Here is a 15122-nt window from a genome sequence, read left to right as displayed (position 1 = left end):
AAATACATCTTTTACCAGAGGGAGATGCACTCTAAATCCAAAATGGAAGTGAGAATAACCAGCAAATGGCAGGCATAAATTCTTCTTCCCATCTTTCTTCAATTTCCAGTCTAAAGACAAATTCGTTGCGTTCAGTCTGAAGTATAATTGATAAAATATGAAAAGGGAATAGAGCATTTACATGAAAATATCAGGCATAGACTGTGTCCATGTGGTGACAAAAGCAGCTGATGAATGTGACAGTTGATCTCTTACTCAGTATGTTTTGTTTCTTTGCTCTAGGTGGACACAGAGGAGATTGTGGGGAAAATGGAAATACTTTTGCTTTACTAAGTGCCATATAAGCTGATGGTGCTGTACAAATAGTCAACACGATTGAGCAGAAAGTACAAACATAAACCCTGTCTGGGTCATTCTCACCATGTGGTACCCGATAAGCCACCGATGTAGGAAACGCAGTCTAACAGATTGAGTTTCTGGAGACCGAGCAGGCTGCCATACATCGCTGTCAGTGATCTCGTCCCTCCCCCAGTTGTTGTGATGGCCACCACCGGCACCTGTTCAACACAGCAAGGCAGAAGGAAAGAAAGCCATGCACGGATTAGAGGCAAGCACTCCTCCTTACTGCAGAAATCAGGTAACAGGTTACAGGCACCGACACAAGCAGCGACATTATTTTGCACAAAAAGGATGTGATTGTTGCAAAAGGCTGCTATTGCCGCCACCTGACTGATGGGAGAAGGAAGGCTTATGTCCTACCCACTCAGATTGGCGGGGGGCGGGGGGGGGGGGGGGAAGGCTGTTTACTTAATATATAATTGGAATCAACCTCATCACCCTGGAATTCTTCTGAACGTGTATTATTAGAAGTCGTCATAGAAAAGACAGGATTTACCATGCCAGAGCAGATTCGGGATCTGTGATTCTGCCTCTAACAATGACCGGTGCCTCAGAAGAACGCACAGCACCCTGTAATCAGCCAGACCGCACAATAGCCAGAGCCTTCTGGCCTCAGGCCACTAATTACTATATGTCCTGAAGCACAATCATCGATAGGGCTTCCCCCCCTCCAAGGTCCAAGTGTAATTCAAGAGACAGACTATTCTTCTCTTAATCTTTTCCTGATCTAGTACACCCTTTGCTTCCGTTAGCATCTTGCGTTGTGTGGATGCTTACATGCCCTATGGAAAATGTCTATTTATACCTTTCAAGTACTAGCTTCTAATTTCATCAAGCGATTTGCTGTTCTAAAGTCAATGAAGACAGTTTGAAGAAAATATTTCTCCCATTCTATGAAATAAAAAAACCCCTCACACCTCCCCCCGAAAAAAACATGCAAAAACCCAGAAGAGCTGTTCTTCCTACCCTAAACTCAATAAGAACTTAAAATCTAGGAAACTTTATAAAATAATAATGAGGAAAAATCTGATCATCTAACTAAAATTAGAATAATTTCAAAAAAGTTATATTTTGGTTTTTACATTTTCTAACCTTTTTCATTATAAATTAAAATTCTAATGATTTATTTATTTTTTCAGTTCAAATGTAAGTCAGTTAACAAAGCAGAGGGGATTTTTTCCACGATTTTGAAGTTAAACACATGAATGACAGAGCCAGAATAATTACACCTTTTCAAAAAACAGCTTTGGTCTTACCATTTTGGTTATACCACCTGAACCATTTTTCCCTGTGTCAGGAAACTCTTAGACAGCTATGTAAAAATATTCTTCCCAGCTTTCTTGAAAACTTTATTTCCTATATTATTCTCTGCTCTTGAAATCCAAAATATGACTTTTTTTAACTCTGTAACCTGTCCACAGCACTATTTCCTTCAGTTGTAAGCCAAAGAGGATTCTTGTTGTTGGTATGTTTGTACTTTTCTGATTTTCAACAACCCAGTTAGGCATAAGCAGTTACAAAACTTATGACTGAATTGTGGAGGCAGGAGCAGCCAGCTACAGCGATAAAGCTACACTTCAGTCAGCTACTTAATCTATACAACTCAACGATGCTGTAGGATTCACTCTTCCAGCTTGATGGTTTTATTCTAGTAGTCAGTTTTCCCAACAATACACCTTTTCTGCTGCAGAAACCACCCAAAGTATTTTTATTCATATATCTGTGTGAAAATTTTGCTTTCTGCCCTCAAAATCCTTTACAAATGCTACGACCACCACCTTGCCTCTGTTACCTAGCTAAGGCACACTATTTCCCAGGCAGCATCTCCCAGCTGTTCCATGTCTGCCTGCTATAAATTTTCCTCCTCAGACCCATGAGCAATATCAAGAATAAACAGGAATGGGTTGAATTGAGGAGCTGTTGAGAAGTTTTGGGGGCTGTAAGGGCATTATCCCGCTTTCCCCGCTCTGCTGCATGAACTAGCTACTGCTTCTCTTGCTCATCTCTTGCCCTAGGTGGCCAGGCCTGCCCCAGAATAGCAGGATTAAACAAACTGGTTTTTCATTTGTGGTTTCAGTTTGTGAGCCAGGCCCTGATCCCTGGAGAGGAGTTGCTACCAGGGACTGCAATGGCTTGCCTCATGCTCTTTCAGATCCTCCTCCAAATGAAGAATCTTTTTCAGAGCAGCTGCAACATATTTCTTCCTTTTCTGCAGGAAGTCCTGCTCTTCCGTGCACAGGCTAAACCCCAAGCGCACATCCAGTTCTCCTGAGCTGGAATAGACAATGGGACAAATCAATGCACATGTCATTTATAGCTGATTTCAAGACCTATAGGGCAGGTAGTCGGTAAACTCTACAAATCATCTGTAAAACAGGCTATTTCCAAGTCTGAATACTGGTCAAGGAACAGAAGAAAAAGGAGCATTTCTATTGCCAGCAGGGAATAGTAGTGACAACGAAGAGGAGTTTCCAAGGTACTTTAGATTTCTTGTGAACACAGGCACAAAGACAAGACACACAAGTAAGGGAAAGATCACCAAAAGGGGTAATTTCAGGAGTAATTTTTTCTGTACCCATTCCTTTTTATCACCATGACATCCTGGAAAACTCAAGTGATGCCACCATCACCTGTTCTCAGGTTTTGGCAGCTCACTAACAGTATTCAAAGCGAAGGTCCTAATGAGCTGTGTGATGGAGCTTGAACTGCAGAGCAAGCATCATCCCCTACTCAGCCTCTGTCCTGTGAAATCCAGCCTTTCACCTGTGTGCTGAACAGATTTCTAGATAAGCATTTGCAAGCTTCATCCTGCAAATACATAAGAATATCCATCATTTTTTTCCATGTGGGGAGCCATATTGAATTTTCTCCCTTGAGAAAAGTGAAGCACAAGCCAAAAAATTTGCAGAAAAAAAGGTACAAAACCAATCAAAGGGCAGCTAATATTTTGTGCCTACAACACGACAAACACACTTCTTACTGAGAAGAGCACTCAATATTGACCAAATCTTCTGGGTCACATCGCACTCTGGTGGCTGTAAACTCTATCCTGAACATTACTTTCACCAATATTTCACAAACACGAATGTTTCAAGGGTTAATGTTAGTAACTTCTCTTCTCCAGCAAATCTGGTATATCACAGTGTAATTTTTAAAACAGAATAACGTCAACTGATTGACCTTATGGAAACAAACAGCTTTTTTAGTGCTAGATTAACATTTCTCTTGCTCTCTCTATAAATCTCTATGTTAGATTTACATTTCAATACATTTTGCTATGGGCTGAGGTTGAGTAGGTAGTTCTTCTTCCCATGCTCTGAATTTCATTTACACAAAGTGCTCCCATGCTCTGAAAATCCACCTTGCTTCCCTTCTGTATATCACCCAATATTAAGGATGCTGTGAACCATAAGAAGTTTTCAGCTGTACCATAAAACCTCACTGTCTTCAATTTTAGCTATCACCGGGGCAATTCTGTCCCTGCGAGTGGGTTGACAGAGGTGCAGCTGGTCAGGTTTCAGCTCCCATTCTGCTCAGTGAAGCAGAAGGGGAAGAAGCCAGGCTGCCCTATGTTTTGGTGACTTTGCAAAGTTAAAGAGGGAGTTTATTTCAGTCATCATGCAGATCTGACTACTGGCATAAATGTGCAGCAAAATTAATATGCAAGTACTGCAGTTTTACTCATGTCTGAGAATAGTAATCATAAAATAGGCTAAGTTACTCTGAAGAAACCTACCAAGGCTCATAAACTCATATGGAACTGCATGATCTTGTAACTGCAGCAGACATGCACTTACCTCAGGCACCACGTGAGTACAGGACAAAGCACTCACGCGGCATGTGTTCATCTCTCCACCTATCATAGAAAAAAACCTAGATAACTAGTTTACAGTAATCCTGGATGATAGGACAAAAAGAGGCTATCTTACCATTTTCTCGCTGTCAAGCACAAGTGAAAGGAATGATCCTAGAAGTCCAGAAAATGAAGCTAGTTACCACCAAATTTTAAAACATTTCTTTCCTTCAAGCTCAGGCAATGCTCACTCAGTAAGAGAGGAGGTTCTCAAATAGTAATTCATGTAGCTAAGGATGTTATTTTGGTACAATTAACCAAAGTCTCACTCCCTGCTCTAGAATCAAATTCTCTCTTATCTAACAAGCCAATCTGTTTGGGGCAGCTAGTGTGCCACAAGCTTGCACATTACACCAGCTCACATTGTGCACAGTTAGAAGGAGCAACAAGAATGAGACAAGTAACCTTATTTTAGAAAAAAGAAAAAAAATTACATACAAAACACTCTTAATATCAATATTTAGACATGTTAAGATCTGAATTAAGCTTGTGTTCTGGATGGTGGGGTTTTTTTAATTCCTAGCCACTCTGCAATTACCACAATACCCAAAAAGAAATTTTTGAATGTATGTGCATATGACAGTCATTTTTGTTCCTTGAAACCACTTAATTCTAATTTTGGGATGCAGGTTTGCAATGATTTTCATATTATTATAATTATTGTTAACACCAGCTTCCTTAAAAGTGAATATGACAGTCTTAATTTTTTTTAATGTTTTCAATAAATAGCTGTACAATTTTACACAGTGATTTTGTTTACTTGGTAACTTTATTTCTAGCAGGACAGCATTAAATACATTTTGAAAATATTTATTTCAAAAGGTTCACAGCACTCACCTCTTCTACTATTATTTCCTTCTGCAAAGGGAGTGAATTCAAAGGGAAAGAAAGGACCCCAGATCTCTCCGTTTCGTTTTTCTCTGCCAGCTGAAATAATGTAAAAAGTGGTAGGGATGCACACATGAAAGGTTTGTCATCTCCAGAACTTCTACTAAGAGGGCTAGTTCAGTTCACTGGTTACATTAATTTCTTTTTCTAATTTCATTAAGGTTAATGATAACATCCAGAAGGGGAACATACCTCTTCTGGTAATGTGATATCCAGTCTTGTCTGGTCATTTATGACGCAGTGAAATATGATGATCCTAAGGCTAGGGTCAGAGTCCAGCAAAACCTTCTGGCTTCCTTCATGGGATCCTTTCACTGTAAATGTAAGCTCCTGGTCTAAACATGGAGACAGAAAACAAAGAGAATTTTAACTATTCTGAGCAAACACACATAACTAATGAAATCCACTTCCATGCTTTTTGTCCAATTTTCCTTACACCACAATGATTAAGTAGACTTTGGGTGGCTAAAACAGATTGAAAACTGATATAAAACATCTCAGTGGGTTTGTATAAATTATTAATATACAGAAATCACATATTTTTTAAATACTGTAGTGTGCTATTTGGTATGTGATTTCCATAAATAAATAAACCAAGATTTAGATTTAAAGAAGTATCAGTTTAAAGGCTTTTTGGATTATTCATATTGAATAAGAGAGTCATTTATTTGATGTCAGTCTGTTCTGGTTCATTGTATACATTTTATTGTATGTTGGGTCTGCTACAATACTCAAATGATTCAACCCCAAAAATCAAGCAGACTACTTGACATGTGCCCTTGTGTCACCAAAACTGAAACAACCTGTCAACCCAAAGGCTGTGTTCCTTGTACAGAAAAGCCTTTACGTTTACAGAGAGATTGTATGCTGTTCTCTTGCAAGATCAGGGGCAAGATACATATAATTTTAGGTCACAAACCTCTCCTCCCCACATTACATTTCAGTCTGAAACTTCTTACAATGTAACTCAGCCATTGCTACAATTTTCTTCATAAAGGTCAATTTTCCATTCATGAATTATCTCAAAACAGCCACAATTTTTTTTACAATATGCCCCATAAGTAGCTTTACACAAGCTACTGTTTATTTGAATGAACTTAAAGACTAGTGAAGAGTCCTGTTACATTTTACAGGCAAAGTCCTGATTTGGTGGTGTTTTGCGTTTTGTGCAGACCCCATTGATAAAATTTTACATTTAAACTTAAGAGCTTAAGTTTATTATTTTTGCTCAAGCAACCAAAAAAAAAAAACACCCTCTTTCAGAACCAATTTAAGATTTGCCTTGGAACTAAATACTTGACTAACTTGAATTTTGACAGATACAATCTTTCTGCAAGGTAGGGCATGGCAAAACCAGGTATTATGAAACACACCTAGAGTAACATGCACAACAGATTATTAATTTTTCAACATCTGTTATAATGACTGTATCACAACACAAAAACAATAGGTTAATGAAGCAATAACCTCACTTGTGGATTGCTGCTTCATCTTCCCCGTATCCACTCTAACCTCCAAACAGGAAACCTCACGTGCCTGTAGCAAGAGACGATAAATGACGATTGAAAAAACTGTCAATGTCATTGCCATTGCTTCATACTGTTCTCAGCCAAACCCTCTAGTTGATCAATGAGCAACATAATTATTATCTATTACTATGTCTTCAGATAACATGAGTACAATAGTGAGTGGTATTTTTTCTAAGTTTGAAAATAAAGAGAAGCAACTTATGAACTGCTTGAAATTGGAGAGACAATTAAGTAAAGATGGTAAGACCTATTCAAAATAATAGCTGTATTGAGATATGGGACTCTTCTTATGAGTATTTCATCACTTTCTTCATTAACCCCTGATAGTTCTGAGCATAATGTGGCAATAATGGGTAGGAAATCCAGGTTTATAGAAGAAAGGAGGTGGCACATGCATGCTGACAGCAGCTTCACAGCATGGCTTTGCAGAGGTGGCTCTGCACTGGAGCGATGGGAAAACAGTGATCCTTAGTGACAACAGCAGATCCTTTTTCTCAGTAGGACAGTGTGGATGATAGCACTGGCTTTGGGACACAGCTCAAAGTTTCCAGTGTTAAAAATACAAACTCTTGTTATGCAGACACAGGAAAGATTGTAAGAAATATACATTACCACTAGAACTCCATTAGTAATAATGCCATCAGGATAGTCCAGACTGAAAAATAAAATGGAAAATACAATGTCATGAGTGGGACAACTCAGATAAATATTTAAGTATACTCAGATAGTATTTAAGTATACTCAGATAAATATGACTTAACACATTACTTATTTTTCCCCCATTAACTTTGACATTTCTGACTTTAACATTCTCACTCAAAAATACCTCAAAGCTTTTATCAAGTGTGGTCCTAGACAACGAGCTGAGTTACAAGTTTTTCCATCCACCCATGACAGTACATGAAGCTGGGCTTCTATTCCTGTGGTTTTTCATACTTGCTTTGGTATGAATTCTGATATGTCAGATACTGAGTTTGAGGAAAGCTGGAGGCTGTTATGTCCATTTTGATTGTTTTGATCATTACACAGTTAGAACCAAGGTTTTGTACTTGAAAAACTAATACACTTGTCTAGTATTCCACAATTATCCAAAAATTACCATAACAGCAGAAGAAATTGTACTTACCTCTCTAAAGTGATTTACAAAATGCACATGAGATTTCAATATATCACTATATGTGTAGATGTGTTTCCACTTACCCATCTCAGGGCAGAAGTGGGTAGATATACTTCAGATGTCAATTTTTATATTCTTAAATATTTTTCCCTCAGAAAAATCAGGCCATGTCTCATTATGGATATCTTATAATTTATCATTTTATTAAATTGCAGATGTAAATTCATACAGTATCTCAGTAACACAGATTAGTCCAAAGGGAACACACATACATACATAAAATTATAACGATTGACTCCTCAACCTGCTGCAGACAGTATGAACTGTTTATTCAGATTTTACAAGCTATGGATTATACACTCTGTAGTCTCACGTAGTTACATAGTTGAGATACATGTTTCATCTCAGCTGAAACCAGGCGATATGCTTCATTTAAAATCAGATGAATTACATTGTTGTTATCCATTTTAAGACAAGGTTTATCACACCTATTAGATTTCAGTATAAACACACATGAAAATAGCTTTGTAAAATTTCCCATGACAAAGAATTCTCCCAGAATTTCAAAGCTCATCAACAGTTTAAAGTTTCATTTCCAACTCAGTATTTTCCTTAAAGAGAAAAATATCAATTGGCTAAATATAGTGCAAAACAGTAAAAAAAAAAAAAAAAAAAACAAACAAAAAAAAACACCAAAAAACCAAACACCACCAACCAAAAAACACCCCAGTTATACACTAGAGAAAAAAAAAAAAATTACTTAAGAATTTTGTAGGACCTTTTTTTGAAAGTGTATTTTAAAAGAGTTCAAGGAACATTGGTCAGGAATGGGCAAAAAATACTCAGTGTTTCTGACTGCGTGCAGGGGAATGGTTTTAAGTACCACTCAAGTTTTGTTGCAGACACAAACTTTTGCACTTAATTACTATTTTGTAGTCAAATAGTTGTAACATTACATGACATATGGTGTCACCATCCTCAAATACTTCGTTAAAAAAATTAAGGAAAGCAGAGAAACAGCATGGTGGATATTAAAAGATCTCAGCCTGCATAGCCTAGTGAAATGAAGGTGGAAAGACAGGAAAAGATGTCTCTCTATGGAAGTAAATATCCAGTAGAGTGTAGTATTATTGAGGTATTGGTATCAGCAAAGTATTAAGTTAGGCTGATGCTTAGGAGGTCCAAGACATGACCTTCAAGCAGGGTGGAAGAACCTGCACTGTTGGACAGGATGGCTTGGAAGGCTCCTGGGAAGAATCGGGACAACACAGGCATCAAGCACTGACAACTGAGATGTCCCTCTTGGGGTGTCACCTCTGTGGTCACTGCTGTAAGGAAGCCCAGCTGCTGTCCCTTGTTGGTTACTCTCCACACTGCACTTCCAACTTTTATATCCCAAATTTCAAGGCTTCTGTTGGTCACAGCACGAGAAATGTTTTTAATTTTTTGATTTTTTTTTTAACCTGGTGATCCTTACACTTGTTTTAGGGAAAGCAAAGACACTCACCTTTCTCTGAAGTTTGGAGATCAGCTGTGGCTAGAAACACAGCTGAGCTGGGTGCAGAAGAGCTCTTACTGTTCAGGTTGGCAGGGAACTTTGAATATTTTGCCTATCTTTGGAGCACTGAATAATGTCTACTTCTCAGGACCAGCTGGTAATTTCCCTAACAACCAGCCTGCTATTAGACAGCCCTCATTACACATACTAACACTCCTGTCCTCCATCACAGTTTGTGATTTGTGGCCTTTTTTAATGCAGAGCTCAGTTTTACTATGAGAATTGGGAGCATATTATGGGCTGTGGCAGGGGAAGCCAGGAACTGAGACCGTGGGCATCCTTCTCCACTAAATGTCTATTGAAGGGGTACCTAAGACTGCAGTGGACTCCATGAGCTTGGGGATCACTTCCCAACACCTGGTACCCATCAAACTGCTCTAAATGTGAACTGTAATATGAGAATCTGTGTGACTGTAACTTCCCATATAGCATTGCCCATATCATTGTAAGTCAGGCATGATATAAAAAGGAGAAGGTGGCAGACTACTGTGCTCCTTTTCACCAGAGAATCTGGATTTTTTTGATACCTATCTACAAAATTTTAAATCTTTCATGTCAGATCCAGGTTTCCCTTCTTTTAGTAGCTTCCACATGGTGCAGGCTACTTTTCTGATCTTTCTGACAACCCAAGAGAAGCATGGGGGATGGTACTATTTCAATAAAATAAACTGTATTCACCTCAGAGATTCTTTGGTTGTCATCTTTCTCAACTTAAAACTTTTGCTTTCAGTGCTCCCTGGGGCCCTGTGACTTCCTGCCATGAACACAAATACAAACAGTAGACTTGGCCCCCAGTGGATGGAGACTCAGCCTACTCTGAGAGTTTCCTCAGCAGTGCCCAAACTGAATGGCTAGCAAGATCTGCTGGTCCCCACACATATGGGGGAAATTTCTCAAAATAACACAGCAGAACTACAGAAAGAAAAAAAAGGCTTTTATTTTCTAAAAATCATGCTTTTGCCATATTTCAGTAATTAATATTTAACTTTTATACAACTTTTTGAACACCTATTTACATTTATTTGTGTTAAGTGGGCTTTGTTTTAAACATTGTCTTTCACATTTGAAAAAAAAAAGAAAAGAGAGGGGGAGCTGAGATGAAAGGTTGTGTAAGAGTGGTCCTTCATTCTTCTAAGAGTTGTTTGAGATGCACCTCCTCAACCTGGGACATCTGAAAGATAGGAAGAGGCCAAAAAAGATCAGCAGACCCAGCAAATACCCTGGGGCCCTCAGACCTCTCCTTGGAAACACAAAGTACCTTTTAGTTCATCAGAAGTCTCCTTGTGGCCCCTCAGTATCAGGTGTGGGCTTCAGTAGAAGTCGGAGGGGAGGGGGATGTTGAGCGAGCGAAGCCACCTAGTCCAGCGGGACCCCGTCCCTGTAGCAACTCGTACAGGCTCATGCTCATGCTGGACCCTACCCGTGGAAACACAGGGGAGAAAGCACACATCACCACTGATAATCACCAGAAAATAACACAAAAAGCACTAAAGTGCACAAATCAGCAACCTGTTTACAACGACCTTACCTTGTCTGTCACTGCTGCTCGAGGGCAGCAGCTCTCATGCCAGCTGGGCTCGTGTTATGGGCCCATAAAATATTGGGCGGACGTTTGCAATCCCTTGGCTCAGTTGCTGGTGAAAAGGCACTTGGAGGAAGGAGCATGCCTTCCTCTCTGTGTCGTTAGGATCAAACGTCTGGCTCTGTGTCTGCCACGGGTAGTGGCAGCAGAGAGGTGAGCATTTTCAGGTACTGCAGGAGTGGCGTAAGAGTGAGGCAAAACTAGAGAGGGTATTAATCTTGCAGTTGTGGAAACCAAGCTACCAAAATGAAGGTTTTCTTCCATTTTAAATAAAAGATAAGAGGAACCAATTTCATCCAGCTCACCAGCACATGAGAGAATTTTTACAATGTTCTTTGGTGAAAGTAACACAAAACACAATTTTTGCAGTGAGGTCAATAGGCAAACAAAAATAGGAGTGACAAAGCCACTATCGTAGGTGCAACCCAGGCAATTTTCTTGGCCTGGGGTTACCCTTCATGTGTGATATTTTTCATCTGAAATGCTGGAAAGAAAAAACAAGCTAATATAGTAAATTTTGCAATTGGTAAAGTCTGGAATGAAGATGGAGAAGGAATGAAAAAGTACTTCAGATTAATAGTGTCAGACAAATGTGCTGGTGGGAATAATCATTAATTTCAGAGATAAACTGCCATATTTACCTCAAAAAAGTATGTTCTCATTGTTCCCATCACAATACCAGATTTGTAGAAACTGTCCCACATGCTTAGCTGTACTTCTTAGCACTATGGTTGGCTCTCCCCCTCTGAAAACACTTCTCACATTCAGCAAAGCCAAAAACCCTTGCCAAAACCTGCTGAGCTTGTTCCACACAGGAGAGGTCAGTTTGGTCCATAGCTTTCTGGTGACCCATCTTAGCTACTTCAGTTCAGTCTTTCAGACCTTTTCATGGCTCTTCAGTTTATCACAGGTAACGTGATCTATTGTCTCCAATTTTAGTGCACAAACCCTTTCATTAATTACTCCTGACATCATACTTTTCTACATTGAGGGGAAAAAAACCCCTCTCAATATCCTACCAAGGTCACGATATTTAATCAATTCAGGTGTGCTTACACCTTTATTCCAGGCTCAACTGATGGACAGAACAGTGACCACCACGCATATGCAAGAAATGCAAATGAGGGATAGTAGGGGAAATGTTTATCCACCTTCCGACAAGAAGCCCATTTTCCCAGAGAAGCATCTTCCCTTTTCTCAGTCTTGTTGGGACCTCATAGGGACTCTCCCTGACTTATGATGCAGCAATTTCTTCCCTTTGCATGCGGAGTTCTTCAAGGTACAACTATTACATTGGTCACTCAGCTACCACACTATGAATGAAAAAAAGTGGATCAGAGGTGTTCTTGCTGTAGCAACTGAGCCATGACTGTGATTCTTTTTAAAACCTCTTCCTTGGGACTGCCAAGGGTCCTTTTTATTTGTACAGTCCCAACCATCATCTTCCAACCAGTAGGATTCCTACTCAGACAGCACCTGCAGAAACTGCTAAATTTCTGACTTTATCTATTGAACATGTCTCCAGGAAAAGGCAATTAGTACAAGAGAAGAGTTTGACACAGAGCTGGTGCGCACATGCTCCGAGATGAATTCCAGCCTCTGCCCCCATATGCAAACCCCTCGTGCACAACACCCAAGTCAGACAACCTATCTGGACCTCCTTCATCAAAAAGATAGGATTATCAAGAATATGATTCTATGTGCCAACTCCATAAGCCATCCTCTAACTTGCAAAGGAAGACCCTAGACACAACATTTGGGACGTCTACTGGAGCTTCCTTCCCCATTGCCGTTACTGATGTCGTGACACTCCTAAGCTGTGATAAGCACCATTTGTCTTGCTGTTGCTGGGCTTTCTGCCAGTTTTGGTGCACAGTAAACAACGAACAATCCACCCTGGTGAGTCTCCATGAGTTGTCATAGGAGATTCCGGGACTGCTTTATCTCTGATGACTTTTTTGCTTGTGAACACTGAGAGATCTTTCCTTCTCCACTCATAACACTGTGCTACTGCCCTTTCTCCAGCAAGTCCCAATTTCCCTTTCTGCCAGGAATAAACGTGTTATTAAAAGCCTCCACCAACATATTATCCTGCTAGGCCTCCTGAAGTGACCTGAATGTCTTGAGAAGGTCCCAGCGATACCATCCCTTCTCTAAGGTTGTTTTAACAACACTTTCAGTCCAATAACATGGATCAAATTGGTAACAGAAATCCTTTCAAGTAACTTCCTTAGAGTCATAAAGCATATTATGGAGACAGACTAGAATACCCATGATCCTGCATCACACTCCCTCTCCAGTTAGAGCAACAGACTCCCAGATTTCTCCATGGCATGAACTGCCGGAAGAAAACATGTCGCCTAAACAGTCAAATTCCACCAACAGCTTTCAAGCCTACCAAGTGAAGCTAGTGTTGCTCCTCCAGTTTTCCTGGTTCCTTAGTCCTCAGCCTCCCACAGTGATCTTTGCTCCTTACTTTATGGAGAATATTTAGTTCCTCTCCCCTCTGGAGCTGATACTCAAGCCTACCACAGCTCCTCATGTGTAGCCAGATGAGCTAAACAGACCAACTTACAAGAGAGCATTTTATAATGCTGTGGATTTGAAAAGCCAGATTCCCCACGAAGGGGGGACACAAGACATTTAGGCTTGGCACTCCTTCTTCTAAGGGTCAAAACTTCCTGAATATCATAATTGTTCTCATGCTTCCTTGTGTATTGATTCAATGACAAAAAGAGAACAGAAGGAAGTTGGTGCCCCAGAGGCAGCAGTCAAACAGGGCAAAAATTACAATTTTGGATTTTTAAAATCTAAAAATATGTATTCTGAAATTCCGATTTACTAGACTTGAATTAAAACATCTAGATACTGCTTTCAGAGACTATAGGTTTAAGAAGCACTGTCACATATGAACCAGCTTTCCAGACTATTTTTATATTGAATACAACAGTTTATTTAGAATTTAGGACTCTACTCACGTGTTCTGCAATGTGAACTCCACCTCCAGCTCCTCACGGGACTGAAGAGAGGGGAAAAAAAGAAAGAAAGGTATATTACTTATCTTTCTTCATAGCTTTCATCATACAAGTTACATATAATTTGTAAAATATATATTTAGAATAGCACTTAGGAAAATTCCCAGAACATAAGAATATGAACACCCCTCTGCCCCGTGGTGCCAACTGAAGGTACTGAATTTTAAGATACTGAAAAAGCAGTTGCTAAAACTAGTTTTTTGAAATCTAAATGCAATATAAGCATGCAGATGTAGGAACTGCTGCTATACTGCTAAAACAGCCATTTTCCAGATTTTGATTCCCAACACAAAAAGAATCAGCTGCTTTAATAATATCACAGTTTAAAGTGGCTGAAAATTCAGATCTTTTACCAAAAGCTAACAAACATGCCAGAAAAATTCAGAATTAAGGCACCGGGTAGTTAGTTCTACCTACCTAGTTCCATCATAGATTTTTAGCACAGAGATTTGTTCTTAACAAAAACTAGCATGGAGCACTCATACAGGGATTTTAAGTCTTTCTTATAATAACAGCAAAATAAAGTTTAAGTAGATTTTTCCTATAATGAAACACTGTAAAAGGATATAGTTAGGTGGAAGGAAAGAATTTGCTTTTGTTCTCCCCAATTCCGTTGCTCACCTGTGGATTCAGCTGAAACTTTACTCGCACAGTACGTCCTACAGTGAGTTTATCTATGTCAAAGAGAACTGTGCAGAGTTCGTCATCCCTGGTGATCGTGTCTTCATCACACACCTTTAGCTCCAGCACATTCTGCAAAAAGATGTTAAGAATATCATGGAGTTATTTCTATAACTAGGAGCTCCATAAGGTGGGAAAATCTCAAGACTAGGTTTTCCTCCATCCCCCCTCCAGTTTTAGGAGAAGAAGGAGAAAGAGAAACAGAGAAGGGAAAGAGATTTGGGAGTATTAGACTTCACATTACTGATTGTCCTGGTTTCGGCTGGGACGGAGTTAATTTTCTTTCTAGTAGCTGGTACAGTGCTATGTTTTGGGTTCAGTATGAGAAGAATGTTGATAACACACTGTTGCTTTCAGTTGTTGCTAAGTAGTGTTTAGACTAAGTCAAGGATTTTTCAGCTTCTCATGCCCAGCCAGCAAGAAAGCTGGAGGGGCACAAGAAATTGGGTGGGGACACAGCCAGGGCAGCTGACTCAGACT

General features: G+C 39.6%; 1 protein-coding gene across 1 annotated transcript in view; it reads right to left on the bottom strand.

Annotated features, from left to right (window-relative positions):
* Positions 1-15122, bottom strand: part of LOC126049325 (cytosolic phospholipase A2 epsilon-like) — a 34219-nt gene that overhangs the window by 7438 nt on the left and 11659 nt on the right. The window contains exons 5-13 of the mRNA XM_049825502.1: positions 14583-14714; positions 13905-13945; positions 7282-7324; positions 6613-6676; positions 5333-5475; positions 5090-5179; positions 4329-4366; positions 2537-2672; positions 421-557 (exon numbers count right to left, since the gene is read on the bottom strand). Coding sequence (XP_049681459.1) covers positions 421-557; positions 2537-2672; positions 4329-4366; positions 5090-5179; positions 5333-5475; positions 6613-6676; positions 7282-7324; positions 13905-13945; positions 14583-14714 — 824 coding nt within the window. The remainder of the gene's footprint in view (positions 1-420; positions 558-2536; positions 2673-4328; positions 4367-5089; positions 5180-5332; positions 5476-6612; positions 6677-7281; positions 7325-13904; positions 13946-14582; positions 14715-15122) is intronic.

Source organism: Accipiter gentilis, chromosome 22, assembly GCF_929443795.1.
Source record: "Accipiter gentilis chromosome 22, bAccGen1.1, whole genome shotgun sequence".
Classification (NCBI taxonomy): Eukaryota; Metazoa; Chordata; class Aves; order Accipitriformes; family Accipitridae; genus Astur; species Astur gentilis.
The sequence above is the reverse complement of the archived record's forward strand: the minus strand, read 5'-3'. Positions and strand labels throughout refer to the sequence as shown.